Source organism: Lissotriton vulgaris, unplaced genomic scaffold (genome assembly GCF_964263255.1).
Source record: "Lissotriton vulgaris unplaced genomic scaffold, aLisVul1.2 SCAFFOLD_211, whole genome shotgun sequence".
NCBI lineage: Eukaryota > Metazoa > Chordata > Amphibia > Caudata > Salamandridae > Lissotriton > Lissotriton vulgaris.
In genome coordinates this window covers 782,386-797,456 of record NW_028251874.1, presented here as the reverse complement: position 1 = coordinate 797,456, position 15,071 = coordinate 782,386, and the positions used below count along the sequence as shown (strand labels likewise).

At 43.3% G+C, this 15,071-nt stretch overlaps 1 protein-coding gene across 1 annotated transcript in view; it reads right to left on the bottom strand.

Annotated features, from left to right (window-relative positions):
• Window positions 1–1,567: 1,567 nt before the first annotated feature.
• LOC147662725 (uncharacterized) overlaps window positions 1,568–15,071 on the bottom strand; it is a 44,563-nt gene continuing 31,059 nt past the window's right edge. Inside the window, exon 3 of the mRNA XM_086950945.1 lies at window positions 1,568–2,700. Within this exon, the coding sequence (XP_086807071.1) occupies window positions 1,943–2,700 (758 nt within the window). The 3' untranslated portion in view covers window positions 1,568–1,942. The remainder of the gene's footprint in view (window positions 2,701–15,071) is intronic.

Below are 15,071 nucleotides of genomic sequence, written 5' to 3'. Positions count from 1 at the left end.
GCGAAAAAAATGGAGAGGTTCCAAATTCTCCACACTCGCCCCCACCTTCTGGAACTCGCTCCCACCCCACCTCACTTCCAATATTCTATGTTCCGAAAAGCATTAAAAACCTTTCTTTTCTCACAGGCTTTCCCTCAATAATTCCTTTTCTGCCCCCTGGTCCCCTCCGCTAATTGAGGTTCAGTGATCCACAGCACCATGAAACCGTTCCGGTGTACGTGCGCTCTACAAATAATTTAAACTCAAACTCAAACTTAAGACTGAAAGAGATATCTTCAATCATGAGGAGCACAAATAAATGAATGCTTGCAGTGATTATTTATTTATTTTTTTTAAACTAAGTGCCTGTGCTCATGCCACCGCTGTTGCTGCACACGTGTTAAGCTGACGCTGCACCATTAGTTTAGTGCCCTATTGGCTAGTTCTCCTGCAGGGGGAGTAAATCATTAGGGGTCACTTGTACGAAGCATTTTTGCAGTCAGAAACGTCCAACCGCAAAAATGCTTTTACAAATGTACCAAATACAAATTGTGATTCGGTAACACGCTACCTACTCGCAATTAGTGTTTGCGATTTGGTATTTAAAAGGGGCGTGTTTACGGCATTTTTTTCCAATTACTGAATCTGAATGGGCTGTATGAAAGTTTTGCGACCGAATTAAGGTCACATTTTACTGACTCCCTGAAGGAGGTGGTAACCCATTTGCAAATAGCTAGGGGTCCTTTGAAGAATGGAAAACAAATATTTGTAAGAGCAGGCGGCTGTCCCTCGGACCCCACTGTCTACTCTTAAAAAATTAAACAAAAAAGCTTATTTTCTTTCTTTTTAAATGTATCCCATTATCCTTTCAGGAAAACGGGCTGCATAAAAAAAAAAACAACAGACTGCTTTATTAAAAATCAATCATATACATGGTGGTCTGCTGTCCTCAGCAGGCTGCCATCTCTGTGATGGCTGTGATTCCTAATGGGTCTCAAATTGCGACCTACCTCACTAATATGCATGAGGTAGGTCTATTTGTCACTCGCTAGCAATCGCTAATGAAACTCAAAAGAGTTTCATACATTAGGAATTCAGATTTCCAAATTGCAACTCAGAGAGAATCACAATTAGGAAATCGGTATTCCTGATGCTAGTACATCCTGCCCTAAGTCTTGTTGTATTTTGCATTCTTCGAATGAGGAAAGCAAAAAAGGGCTGGGATGAAAAAAATAAATTAAAAAATCAGTCTGGACACAGTACTAACTTCTTACAAGAGGTAAATGAACTTATACCTGGTGGGACACATAGATACAGGGCTGCTCAGTGGGTTAGCTGCTTTGCAGTTGGTTGCGGCAGCACTCTTCACTACCGAAGCCTGAGTGCTGTAGAGCTTACTGAGCGACAAAAAAATAAATGTGCGCCCTATAGGAGGGGATCTTAAATGCACAGAATGCTAACTCGAACCCATTGAAATGAAAGATACAGCAGGATTTATTTAGGAAAAGATGTCTAAATACATCTGCAATAAACACAGTTCAACTACTAACTTTTAAATGTATGTGATAAAAGGTATGATGGGAAAGGAAAAGAGCACATGTTTCTTTCTGCAGTTCCAACGGTGATCACGCACCACAAAGAGCGAGCAACACCTGGGCTGAAGATGGAAGCAAGTCCGTTCCACGAGTCGAGTACCTCTGTGCGCTGCAGAGGGGCTACGGGCTTCGATTTGTTAGGACTTTGGCATCTGCAAATAGGGGGCTGTGCTGAGAGCCCTAGCTGTGAGCTCAAAGTTGTTGTGACGTGTAAGTAGTAGTTTAGTGTGTGTATTGTAAGACAGCGTGAGAGCGTTGCGGCTGTGCCCTCATGTAATGCATGAGAGAGGTGGTAAATGAATCCTATATTCGGTTGGTACAATAGAATCAACTAGCAGTGAGAAACGCTCAGCACATTTATAAAGAAATTAGATTAGTTGGTGCGTTTGTAGATTTGCCTTTTGATTGAAGCTCTTCTCACACACAGTACAGCGCAAAGGCTTTTCTCCTATGTGTGTTCCCTTATAAGCAAAGCGCTGGGAACACTCAGTGCAGTGATAAAGCTTCTTTCCTGTGTGTACGATTTGATGCTGTACAAGGGATCTCTTATCAGCATAGCGCTTGGAACACAGAGTGCAGGGATAAGGCCGCTCTCCTGTGTGTGCTCTTTGATGCCGTATGAGGCCTCCCTTTCGAGAAAATCGCTTTGAACACACAGTGCAGTGATAACGTTTCTCCCTGGTGTGTTTTCTTTGGTGCTGTAGTAGATCTGCCTTTTGATTGAAGCTCTTCTCACACATGGTGCAGTGATGAGGTCTCTCTCTGGTGTGTATTAGTTTGTGCTTTAGTAGAGTTGTTCTTTGCTTGAAGCTCTTCTCACACAAGGTGCAGTGATAATGCTTTTTTCCTGTGTGTATGCGTTGATGCTCATGGAGAATTTGCTTTTGAGTGAAGCTCTTTGCAGATACAGTACAGTGATAAGGTCTCTCTCCTGTGTGTACCCTTTGATGCCGTACAAGGGTTGCCTTCTGAGAAAAGCGCTTGGAACACACTGTACAGTGATGAGGCATCTCTCCTGTGTGTACGCTTTGATGAGGCATCTCTCCTGTGTGTACGCTTTGATGAGGCATCTCTCCTGTGTGTACGCTTTGATGCCGTACAAGGCCTTTTAGATGTGATTGTTGTGCTGCAAAATAGAAAAACATTGAAAATTACATGAAGAAAATATTTCTTGAAAAAGCTGCATTGTTATAATATGGAGAGGTGAACAGTTACAATGCAGAGAAAACAATGTATGTTCTAAGAAGAAGAGTCACACTTCCCTTTGAGACACAAATGGTGGCTAGTCCTCCTACATAAAGTGCGGTGACCTAGTCCTGCAGCAGGAGCATGCTGGGAAATCAAGTGATTCACAAGAACCACTGTTCGACATGGGGTTTCTGGTTGGCTAGGGTAGGCACCGAAGCCAGGCAGAATCCACCACTCTAGTCAGGGTAAGTCAGATACACACCTGAGATAATCTGCGCTCACCCTCAGGTAGCTTGGCACAGAGCAGTCAGGCTAGATTAAAGATGCAATGTGCAGAGCATTTCTGCAACACACTCGTGCAGCAACACAGTGAGCAAACCACAAAAGGGAATCCACACAGGATTAAGTAAAAATAGATTCTATACTGTACATCAAACAAGACCAAAATGACTTAAATCACACCATTAGTGCAAATAATGCAGGTTTGACAGAGAAAAACACACATTACTATGAAAACATAGGTCATAGCGAACCTGGTCTCCTATTACACGTCATATGGTAACTGTAGTAAACGTGGTTGAAGTGACTGCATTTAGAAACCAAACTTAGGGCGCAGGAGCACCTACTAAACGCTAAACAGTAACTGAGCTTGAGGTTTACAGCTGTTCTCCTCTATGGACGGCCTGCGCCTTTCTTGAGGTCATCTCTTAAGCAGAGACAATGCTGTGAAGGAGAGCAGGGCGGCTTTACCACTCTTCTGGACCCAACCTGCCTCACAGTACCTTTGTGGGTGCAGGGTCACTGTCCTCAGGGCATCGGTAAATTGCTGACAATGTTGTCATGTCTCGGGAGTGGGACCCGATGTTGTGAGCTTCGTGCAGTATACACGTTAAAACCAGAAGGCGAGGCCGGCTGGAATTTGCCTCAGAAGGCTCACCAGCCACATGTTATAGAACAACGTGCTGTTCTAGGCTTTGTGCAGCTCCAGTAGCACGTATAATGTCCGTCATTACTAAATACTAAGCAATATGTAAACATATAAGTATGCATGTGTTTTCGAGCCCACCCCAAAATACATAAAATGCATTTGAAATGGTATAGATACACGAAAATGAGTATTATACTGTACGTTTTTCAAGCAGTGGTATCATTCAGATAATGCATATATAAATATCAGCTGAATGAAATGCGAAAATTACATTTATGAAATGGCTCTTAATACAGAAAAGAAGGTTGAGACCATTTCATCACATATTTATACAATACTCTACATGTGCTAGAGGCTACGTCGAAATATTGTCTCTAGAGTCTCTAAAAATAGAAGTTCTGTTCTCGAAGAATAGTTCTACTTTAAGCAGAGTACAAGTGCCAAAAAAAAAGAAAATATTTTGGAGATTGGAAAAAATTATTTTGAAAGGCTTGCGAAAAATTGGTCTACAACAGTAGGTGAAAGTTCGACCAAGTTCGAAAAAGCTGCAATAGTGCAAATGTGAGAATCATTGCCATCATCGATTTCTACATCAGCAATGCTCACAGAAGGTTGTACCTGTGTGGTGCCGCTTTCATCTCGTACTCCACCGCCACCTAATCGTAATGGTGAAGTCTCAACGAATGCCGTCATCAGAATAGGTAGCCACTGGGGACAAAACGTTGCATGAGCCGTTACCGAACCAAGCAAAGATGCAATCTTGCCAGATTGGTCTGAATGAAAGAAACCAGGTAGTACTCAGATCTCTTAGCCGGGCCAATCCGAGGACTCTAGTGATCCGGTCTCGGTATTGTATTGATAGGATCGTTTCTTCCATCGTTGCTGGAGTTTTGTCTGTGATTTGGCTTGCCATATCGGAGCAGAAGGAATAAAAATAAAATTCCTGCTACGAGTCCCAAAATAAGAGGTAGGCCGCCAAAGACAGAATGCACAAAATTCGGGAAGATGCCCAGAACTGTTTCAAAGGGTGCTAACAGTCCCGAAAAAATTGTCTTAAATACATGTGCGATGCCACTGGTATCAGACATGTTTAGAATTTTGCTTAACATTTCTACGAAATGCACGGGGCAATTTGTCGATAATAGGATATGTATCACTGCTGCTGTTCTTCCAACTTGCAGATCATACGTCTCTTTGGACGAGGTTAAAGGCACAGTTGTCTATAAAAGAATAGACTTCATTCTGCTTAAGGTATCAATTCAAATCAAAGAGATATTCAGAGAAGGCCATATTGCTGCCTCCTTGTCTGGTTTGCTGTTTGGATACAATACTTGCATACAGCAAATGACCCTGGAACTAACGGTTACGAGATAGGCTTTTCCTGGCACCATGCCGCAACAGCTGTGGTCACTTATTAGAACGTAGCTGCTGTTGAAAAGCTGTCTGAAAAAATGCTCTATCTGTTCTGCAGGGGTGCCGTGCAGGTGACATTAAAGGTTATTTGATGAACCCTCACAGGCTCTAGCAGGTTAATACCTTGACACAGAAGTGTACCGCTTAGTGAATTTTTACAGTTGTTACCACTATTAAATACCTCTTTTTTCCCTTCACTATAGCATCTATGTGTATAAGGTAAATTCCAGGTTAACTTGATGTATCCTTTACCCAACTTTTCATACAGGCCTGCTGGTATATACTTTTGGCAATATTGAAACTGAAAAGTTGTTATCGGAATTGTAATTGTTCCACGTATTATCCATTCAATGACAGGTCTCTCTGACATTGTCAATGGTAACCTCTCAAGTTTTTCAATGCTCAGTATCGTATAGTCTGCTCCTTTTTGTGCCGAACTGATTTGTTTATCAGTAAGGTTAAAGATAGAAAATAATGACGTTATGTTGATTAGACGCCATGGCACATAGCCTGAACGCAGGTTTTGCAACGTCCAGCCTAGCTGTACAATAGAACGCAATTGGGACTGGCTATGTTGTAACATTAGCAAGTCCTGCTCTATTATATCAATAGCAGATGATACAATGCTGTCCAGTGAATATATTCTGGAGGACAGAATCGTTAACCCATTGTCCACTACAGAAAGTGATTTTTTCAAATGAATACGATCAATTTCTCGTATTTTTTCTGCAGTTTCAATTTGTGTTTCTTTCCAAGCTTCGTTGTAAGCAGCGCATATACAGGCCGCAGTTTTTGACACTGTTTGCCAGGTCCCAGTATGAAATCTCGCAAGTCAGCACCTTCTTTAAGTAAAGTCAAGTGTTGCTTAATTTCAGGCAGTGTGGATTTCTGTAGCCACTCAAGGCATAGTATTCCTACACTATATGTTGTAACTATCCCTGGATGTTGTCTCTGGGAATATCTTGGGTCTGGCCTGTTCTGTTTGAACCCCTGTGTTTTGTTCAGGAATCTATCTTGACAGTTATTAGTGTCTGAGGGCCAGATCAACCATTTTTTCCAATCAGGATTTGTTCTGTTTTGGTGTAAAGTATGGGATACGTCTATCCCCACATCTGTAGTGCTATTACTATCAGGTATGGGCTTTAGAATAGACAGTTTGTTTAAGTCTTTTATCTTAGCTAAGCCAAGACAAGTAGTTTGTTGAATGGTGTCATTCAGGAATATTATCTGTTCTGGGATCATGCAGGCTCTTAATATTGATTCTAGACCTTGTACCTGCGAGCCTTTTGTACCACAGATGGTTTTTGTCTCAATGTTGTTTTTCCAAAATTCAAAACCAGATGTAGACATTTTTTCATAACATTTTTCCGAATAAATCAATTTAGTATTTGTCAACATGTTTTTCATTCCTGTCTCATTTAACATTTTAAAATAAAACGTTTCTGGATCACTGTTGTTAAAACCTGAGAAGTATGGGAATTTCTCATAAAATGTTTTCTAGCTGCCTTTTGGTGGTGTTGGACAATGTTCTCATTGGTTATAACTAAAAACATTTCTAGCATTAGCAGATTTATGCAAATAGTGATGACCATAATGATTATAGCAATAGATTTCTTCATAATTTGATGAACCCTGTAAATAATCATGTTCTGTGAATTTTGCTGACATTTGTAAGTCTGATTAACAAACAAGTGGTTCTGTTGGGTAGTGATAATAATTTCATTAGGGGAGGCTGACAACAGCTCAGAAACACACAACAAGCAAAACTCTCTAATAGGCAAAGTTTTTATATATATTAAAAACAAGAGAAAGACAATATACTGGAATTACTTCATTCCACTACATTACTAATAAGTACTTCAAATTCGTGAATAGTGACTGTGGTGATTAAAGTGACTAGTGCAATGCATATAGTGACACTTATATACAAAACAATTATTTACAATAAAACCACAAGGGAAAAAGACCGGGGGAAGGAAAAACGAAGTATTTTCTGTCGTTGTGAGGCCAGTATTGTAAAAGTAAATATTCCAAGGAAAACAAATGGTTAATGTCCAAGTTCCTGGAGCTATCTTGGCCAAATAAGAGCGTCGACGTTTCGACCCTAGTTGCGCCCCAGTTGGTGGTCGCGGCGGGTCTTTATCAAGACAGGGGGGGGCTGAAAGGAAAGGGATAGGTATCAGAGAGGTGCTTGTAAATTACGTCAAAAAATGACGAGAGTCGCTCAAGGTTACTTACAAGGGGATCGGTCAAATGGTGAATTATTCCAGAGGGTAGCCCTTTGGTCAACCTAAATGGAAAAAGAACTTTTAGGACCATGTGGTGTAAAATTGTAGCAACCACATTTGTGTCTCTCATTAATCAAGAGGCATTTATTTAAGGTACCTAGGTGATTACCTAGGGTACATGATTACTTCAGTAGATAGGTGTGGTAAAATTATTTAAATTAAGTGCCTAAGTGGTTTAAAGCTGGCAAAGGAAATGCCTAAGTGATTCTAAAACACGGTGTAAGTCCGAGCTCGGAAATACAACCGGAGTCCTAACAAGGGGAAATGATTAATACGGATCCCCCTGTGAGCGGTGTAGAGCCCCGGAGCTGCGCCAGCTGGAGGTTGGGCGCCGCGTGCTGAGAGCAGAGTCCCCGACATTGGCCAGGTAAGTTCCAAAAGGCTGGGGGGGCTTGGTGCACTTGTGTGTGTGTGTATGCTCGTGTGTGTATGTATGTGTGCGACGGTGACGGCGGGGGAGGGGGGGCCTCGGTGCACTTGTGTGTCTGTGCGCGCGTGTGTGTATGTGTGAGGGGGGTGTCTCTGTATGTATGTATGTGCGTGCGTGCATGGGCGCTTGTGTGTGTGTCTGTGTGTATGCGCATGCGTGTGTGGTGCTTGAGCTTCCAAGGAGACTGCGCCTGGCCACAGCGCGCGTTCGCGTGCGCGTGGCAGTTTCAAATCGCCTCCAAGGCGATGCGCGCGGCCGGCACTGTCTCCTGGGAAGCACAGTCAGCAACAAAAGATCTCTGGCAAGACACAGCGCTGACGCGCTGTGTTTTCGCTACGAGACCTAAAAAAAGGAAGAAGAAGTTCCAACGATTCCAAACTATCCTGATGCTATTCCAACAAATGACAGAACTGCCTCTGGCTATGTCAGAACCCGTCATTTGGACTCGCAAATATGTGGTTCAGTGTCAGCCCAAGATGATGCCAGGATCCCTGCATGTTCTTCATGGTCGGATAGGGTCCGAGCCTGGAGAGACAAAATGGCTGCCACAGTGCCGTGGTGCTGTGAGGTTGACGCTCTAGTCGTTTAACCTCGTTCTGGTGCAGAGAGTACGAACGAAGCGCGAGCTCTGGAAACTACGCACTTCACCTGAACCGTTAGCGAAGAAGAACCTGTGTGCGTAGCTCTGGTGAATTCCTTGAATCCTTAGTTCTTAAACATCCTTGTTGCAGTACTCCATTTGCGGTTAGCGCGAGTGTCGAGGAAATGTTGTTACGGCGTATTAATTCAAACGCGTAACAATTCCTTCCCATTCCCGAGTTCGAGATTCCAGTTGTGAAGAAAACTCCGAGTGTCGTCGAAGAGAGAAGTGAGCAGTTCTTGAATTCCTATGGAGAGAGAGAGTCCGTCAACGAACTGAAAGCTAAGTAACAATTACCAGTGTTTGGCCAAACTGAAGATTATCTACAATAGTGAACTAGTACGTCTAATGAGAAAGAACTATTTCTTAAGTATTCTTTGAGTGAACAAGAAGGGAACAATTACACAAACTTTGTATCACCATGAGCTGTCGCCTAAAGGAATCAGATAAAGACTTATCAATAAGTAAAGACTTGGCTGAGGTATCCAAATAATTGAAAGAACCTTACAGAACCCAATTGCAGCGACATCTACTAGTTAGTGAAGTAAGTATGCTCAAGAAGGTAATAGTCTAGTTTAGTAATAGAGTAGGACTAGTAGGAATCTAACCCATTCGTCCTTGTCTTCCTATGCAGTAACAACTGACTAGACGAGAAAAGCACAATAACCCTTAAGAAGAGAAGCAAGGTCCAGAAATAGAAAAGTGAGTTTACAATAAGAATCCCGTGAGTACCAGAGTCAGAATAGTAGAGTAGGGAAAACTAATGGTGTGCTCCTATTTCAGGTTTCTAACTAGCAGACACCCAGAAGGACGTTGTCTGAAGAAACTTTCCGGACCAGTCTCTTCTCTGTTTATTATTTTATCCACACCCCCTTCCCGGAGGATGATGTAGGGAGGTTCTACTTGACCTGCCGACATCGTCTCTTGGGATTTGGGTATTAGCGTCTAGTTCCCGAGCCAGAAGACATCTCTGCTCCTGCGCAAGTGAGAGTCAAGAAAATACATATCAGGTATGCTTGGAGCTCTGACAGAGTGAAGTGCCCAAGTTTCATTTTGCACCCGAGCAGAGATGGCAGAAGGAATAGATGTCCAATCGTTAGGAACAATCTTAGACGCAATTCACAAGGAACTGGGAGCAGTCAGAGAGGAGAATCAAAATTTAAAACAAGAAGTAGTTAATGCCCGAAAAGAGACAGCTGAGTTAGCCCTGAGGTTACACCGGACTAGTAGTTTAGAGCGAGAGGCCATGAACCCAGTGTTAGAAGCGACAAATAGGTCAACAACACAAGTCATTCACTCCCTGTCTCCAGTTATCCCTTTAGCCGCTCCTGAAAGGTTTAATGGGGATCCACAGAAGGCACAGATATTCCTTTCACAATGCTCATTAAATTTCCTATGTCGTCCGTCCATTTTCCCTGACGCGCAGTCTAAAGTGGCCTTCATTCTCTCATATCTAAGCGGGGATGCAGCTGCCTGGTCCATGCCCTTGGTCACAAGAGAAGACCCGCTGTTAAGAAACTTCGAAAATTTCAAACAAGAATTTCTTCGAATATTTGATCGTAGGAGAATCTCACAGGTTGTGGACAATGAGTTACTTGATTTACGACAAGGCAATCGAGATTTAATAGCATATCTGGCGCAGTTCAACAAGTTGGTGGTGGAGACGGATTGGCCAGAAAGTAAGCGAGCAGCAGTTTTCTACCGTGGATTGAGAGACGAGCTGAAAGACACGTTAGCCCAGATTCCGAACCGACCAACTGAGATATCGGCCCTCATCGATTTAGTTCTAGAAATAGATTTTCGCCAAGGGGAGCGAAGAGGAGAAAAGAAGAAGGATTTCCGAGCGGTCATTCCTAGGTTCGACAGAGCACGTTCTGACGGAACAAGAACCTCCGAGACGGCATCGTGTATTGAACCAATGCAAATCGGAACCATCAGAGGACCACTAACGAAAGAAGAAAAAGAAAAGAGAAGAACCAATAACCTGTGCATGTATTGTGGTTCGAGTGGGCATTTTGTCCGAAACTGTCCGAAGAAGCCCAAAGGAACATTTAAGCCGAAGGAAAACTAGCAGCACCACCCGTAGTTGGAGTTGAACGGGTGGGTGCGATTACTGAAGAGACTCCAAATGAACATCATGTGGCGAACACCTTGCAAGCGGCAGCTCCACATTTGATTCTGTCTATGAAAGTGATATTCTGATCAACGGTCCTAACCGAAGTCTCAGTTATGATAGACTCAGGAGCGACAGGGAATTTCTGCGACTTGCGTTTTGCGGACAAGGTGGGGATCCAAGCAATAAGGAAAGAGAGGAGTGAACCAGTCCGAGCAGTAGATGGAACTAATTTGTCTTCGGGGCCTATCGTGAGCCATACAGAGGTGATGGAATTGATTACCGCGGATGGCCATCGAGAGCAGATTCAATTTAATTTAATCGACGCTCCACAGTTTCAATTAATTCTTGGATTGCCATGGCTCACGGAGCATAACCCTACAATTAACTGGAACTCCAGAACAGTTATTATGGATTCAAACTACTGTTGTGAGAACTGTTTTGTTTCAAGAACTGTCGGAGAGGAGAAAAACCCAGCTCATGCCTTGAGTCTTGTGGAGCATTCTATGTGTGCCATTGATACGCACCAGATTCCCGAAGAGTATAAGGAGTTCGAGAATGTGTTCAATGAAGTGGAAGCGGAACTTTTACCCCCACATAGAGTCTATGACTGCAAGATAGACTTAGAACCTGGAGCCAATCTGCCATGCAGTCGAGTGTACGCACTAACAGAAAAAGAACACCAACATCTAAAGGAATACCTGGATAAGTATTTAGCGAATGGCTTCATCCGACCATCACAGTCGCCCGTCTCATCGCCCCTATTTTTTGTGCCTAAAAAGGAAGGGGAATTGAGAACATGCATCGATTACAGAGCAATCAATAGAATAACAAAAAAGAACAGGTACCCTCTACCCTTGATATCGGTCTTATTGGATCAGGTCAAAGGAGCCCAAATCTATACGAAATTAGATCTGCGAGGGGCCTACCATCTAGTCCGAATGCGAGAAGGAGATGAATGGAAAACAGCCTTTCGGACTAGATTCGGGCCCTTCGTATACCAAGTGATGCCTTATGGGCTGTGTAATGCCCCAGCTGCCTTCCAGCACTTTATCAATGATATTCTGAAGGAGTTCATCGATCAGTGCGCCATTGTGTACATCGACGACATCTTGATTTACTCCTCCGATGTAACAAGACACCATGAGCAGGTGAAAGGAGTATTGAGAAGGCTGCAAGAGAACAAGTTGTTTGTGAAATTGGAGAAATGTGCATTCGATGTCTCTCAGGTTGAGTTCTTAGGATTTGTCCTTTCCCCGTCCGGCATCTTGATGGACCCTAAAAAAGTAGAGGCGGTGACCACCTGGAAATCCCCGACGAGTGTGAAAGAGGTCCAAAGCTTCATTGGATTTGCCAACTTTTACAGACGATTCATCAGTGAGTTCTCCGGAAAGATTTTACCTCTTACCAGATTGCTGAGAAAAGGAACAAAATTTGAGTGGTTGAAAGAATCAGAGGAGGCCTTCCAAGCCTTAAAAGAGGCCTTTACCACAGCACCTGTACTGCTTCATGCTGACCCATCGGAACCGTTTTATGTAGAGACAGATGCGTCGGATCAGGCTCTTGGGGGGGTTCTGTCTCAGCGTCACAAGAGCACAGGTCAACTGCATCCCGTAGCCTACAGATCAAGAAAACTGACCCCGGCAGAAATCAATTATACCATCACCGAGAAGGAACTACTGGCTATCAAAGACGCTTTCAAGGAATGGCGGCATTATCTGATGGGAACACAGCATCAAGTTACAGTATTTACGGATCATCGTAACTTGAAATTCTTGAAATCCGCCAGAACGCTCACGCCAAGACAACTTAGATGGTCCTTGTATTTTGCTGATTACGACTTTGTAATTACTTTTCGTCCAGGAGCACTAAATGGGAAGGCCGATGCACTTTCTAGATTGGGCACCGAGTCTCAAAGAGCTGCTATAGACGTTCAACCGATCATCCCTGAGAACAAATTTATTGGAGCCACAGTCTCGATCAATATCCAAAAGGCCATCACAGAAAACATGAGTTCAGAGGCTATGCAGGATTGGGTTAAAGGGGATCCAAACAGGACCATCGTTCATCAGTTGCCATATCATGGAGAGGCCTTGTATGTGCCAACAACAGAACTGCAGCAACAAGTGATGCGTGAATGTCACGATGATAAATTAGCCGGACACAAGGGAGAAAACAAGACAGAAGAGTTGATAAAGAGACACTATTGGTGGCCTAGAATGTCAACTGATATTGAGAGTTATGTTAAGGCTTGTGAGGTCTGCGCGCAGGGAAAATCTGAACGACAAGCTCCCAAGGGTTTCCTACAACCCCTACCCACCCCTCCTTATCCTTGGCACACAGTAACATTAGATCTCATCACTGATTTACCCCTGAGCAGAGGTTTTGACACCATTCTAGTGGTAGTAGATGCCTTCTCTAAAATGGCCCACTTCATAGCTTTAAAAGGAACCCCATCAGCCAAACAACTAGCAGACCATTTTAGTTCCCAGATTGTCAGGATCCATGGCATACCCAAGGTGGTCATTTCGGATAGGGGTTCCCAGTTCATATCCCATTTTTGGAGAGCCTTTATGAAGGGTCTAGGTACTGAAGTCAGATTTTCTACGAGTTATCATCCAGAAACTGATGGACAAACAGAAAGGGTGAACCAAGAACTGGAACAATACCTTCGATTATTCCTCTTGAAAGAGGAAATTCAGTGGGCAGATTACTTGTGGTCGGCGGAATTTGCCCATAACAATGCCAAAAATGGCTCAACTGGTTTCTCCCCCTTCTTCTTGAATTATGGCCGGCACCCAAATGCATCAATTCGACAAATGGAAGTAGCGGTCCCAGCTGTGAAAGACTTAGTTTCCCAATTGAATCAAATCCAGCAGGAGGCAGTAGTCAATCTGCGAAAAGCTAAGGAGAAATATAAGACTTATGCAGATAAGAAGAGACGTGCAAGTCCTCCATTGTCCGTTGGAGATAAGGTGTGGTTGAACACAAAACACCTGAGACTAAAAGGGAATCGAAAGTTCCAACCCCGCTTTATTGGTCCCTACCCAGTGAAGAAGCAAATTAATCCAGTTACCTATCAATTGGCACTACCTTCTAAGATGAAAATTCATCCTGTCTTTCATGTCTCCTTGCTTAAAAGAGCTTCTGCAGGACTGAGAATGCAATCACCTCCTAAGCCAATCCACCTAGAGATGGGAACGGAGTTTGAAGTGAAAGAAATCCTGGATTCTAAGGTCTGCAGAGGGAAACTGTACTACCTAATCGATTGGAAAGGTTATGGACCAGAGGAGGGATCGTGGGAGTTGGAGGAGGATGTTCACGCTCCCAGGTTAATCCATTCCTTTCATCAACGTTACCCTTCCAAACCCAGACGGAAGGAGCCTACCTTGTTGGGGGGTACTGTCAGAACCCGTCATTTGGACTCGCAAATATGTGGTTCAGTATCAGCCCAAGATGATGCCAGGATCCCTGCATGTTCTTCATGGTAGGATAGGGTCCGAGCCTGGAGAGACAAAATGGCTGCCACAGTGCCGTGGTGCTGTGAGGTTGACGCTCTAGTCGTTTAACCTCGTTCTGGTGCGGAGAGTACGAACGAAGCGCGAGCTCTGGAAACTACGCACTTCACCTGAACCGTTAGCGAAGAAGAACCTGTGTGCGTAGCTCTGGTGAATTCCTTGAATCCTTAGTTCTTAAACATCCTTGTTGCAGTACTCCATTTGCGGTTAGCGCGAGTGTCGAGGAAATGTTGTTACGGCGTATTAATTCAAACGCATAACAATTCCTTCCCATTCCCGAGTTCGAGATTCCAGTTGTGAAGAAAACTCCGAGTGTCGTCGAAGAGAGAAGTGAGCAGTTCTTGAATTCCTGAGGAGAGAGAGAGTCCGTCAACGAACTGAAAGCTAAGTAACAATTACCAGTGTTTGGCCAAACTGAAGATTATCTACAATAGTGAACTAGTACGTCTAATGAGAAAGAACTATTTCTTAAGTATTCTTTGAGTGAACAAGAAGGGAACAATTACACGAACTTTGTATCACCTTGAACTGTCGCCTAAAGGAATCAGATAAAGACTTATCAATAAGTAAAGACTTGGCTGAGGTATCCAAATAATTGAAAGAACCTTACAGAACCCAATTGCAGCGACATCGACTAGTTAGTGAAGTAAGTATGCTCAAGAAGGTAATAGTCTAGTTTAGTAATATAGAGTAGGACTAGTAGGAATCTAACCCATTCGTCCTTGTCTTCCTATGCAGTAACAACTGACTAGAAGAGAAAAGCACAATAACCCTTAAGAAGAGAAGCAAGGTCCAGAAATAGAAAAGTGAGTTTACAATAAGAATCCCGTGAGTACCAGAGTCAGAATAGTAGAGTAGGGAAAACTAATGGTGTGCTCCTATTTCAGGTTTCTAACTAGCAGACACCCAGAAGGACGTTGTCTGAAGAAACTTTCCGGACCAGTCTCTTCTCTGTTTATTATTTTATCCACACCCCCTT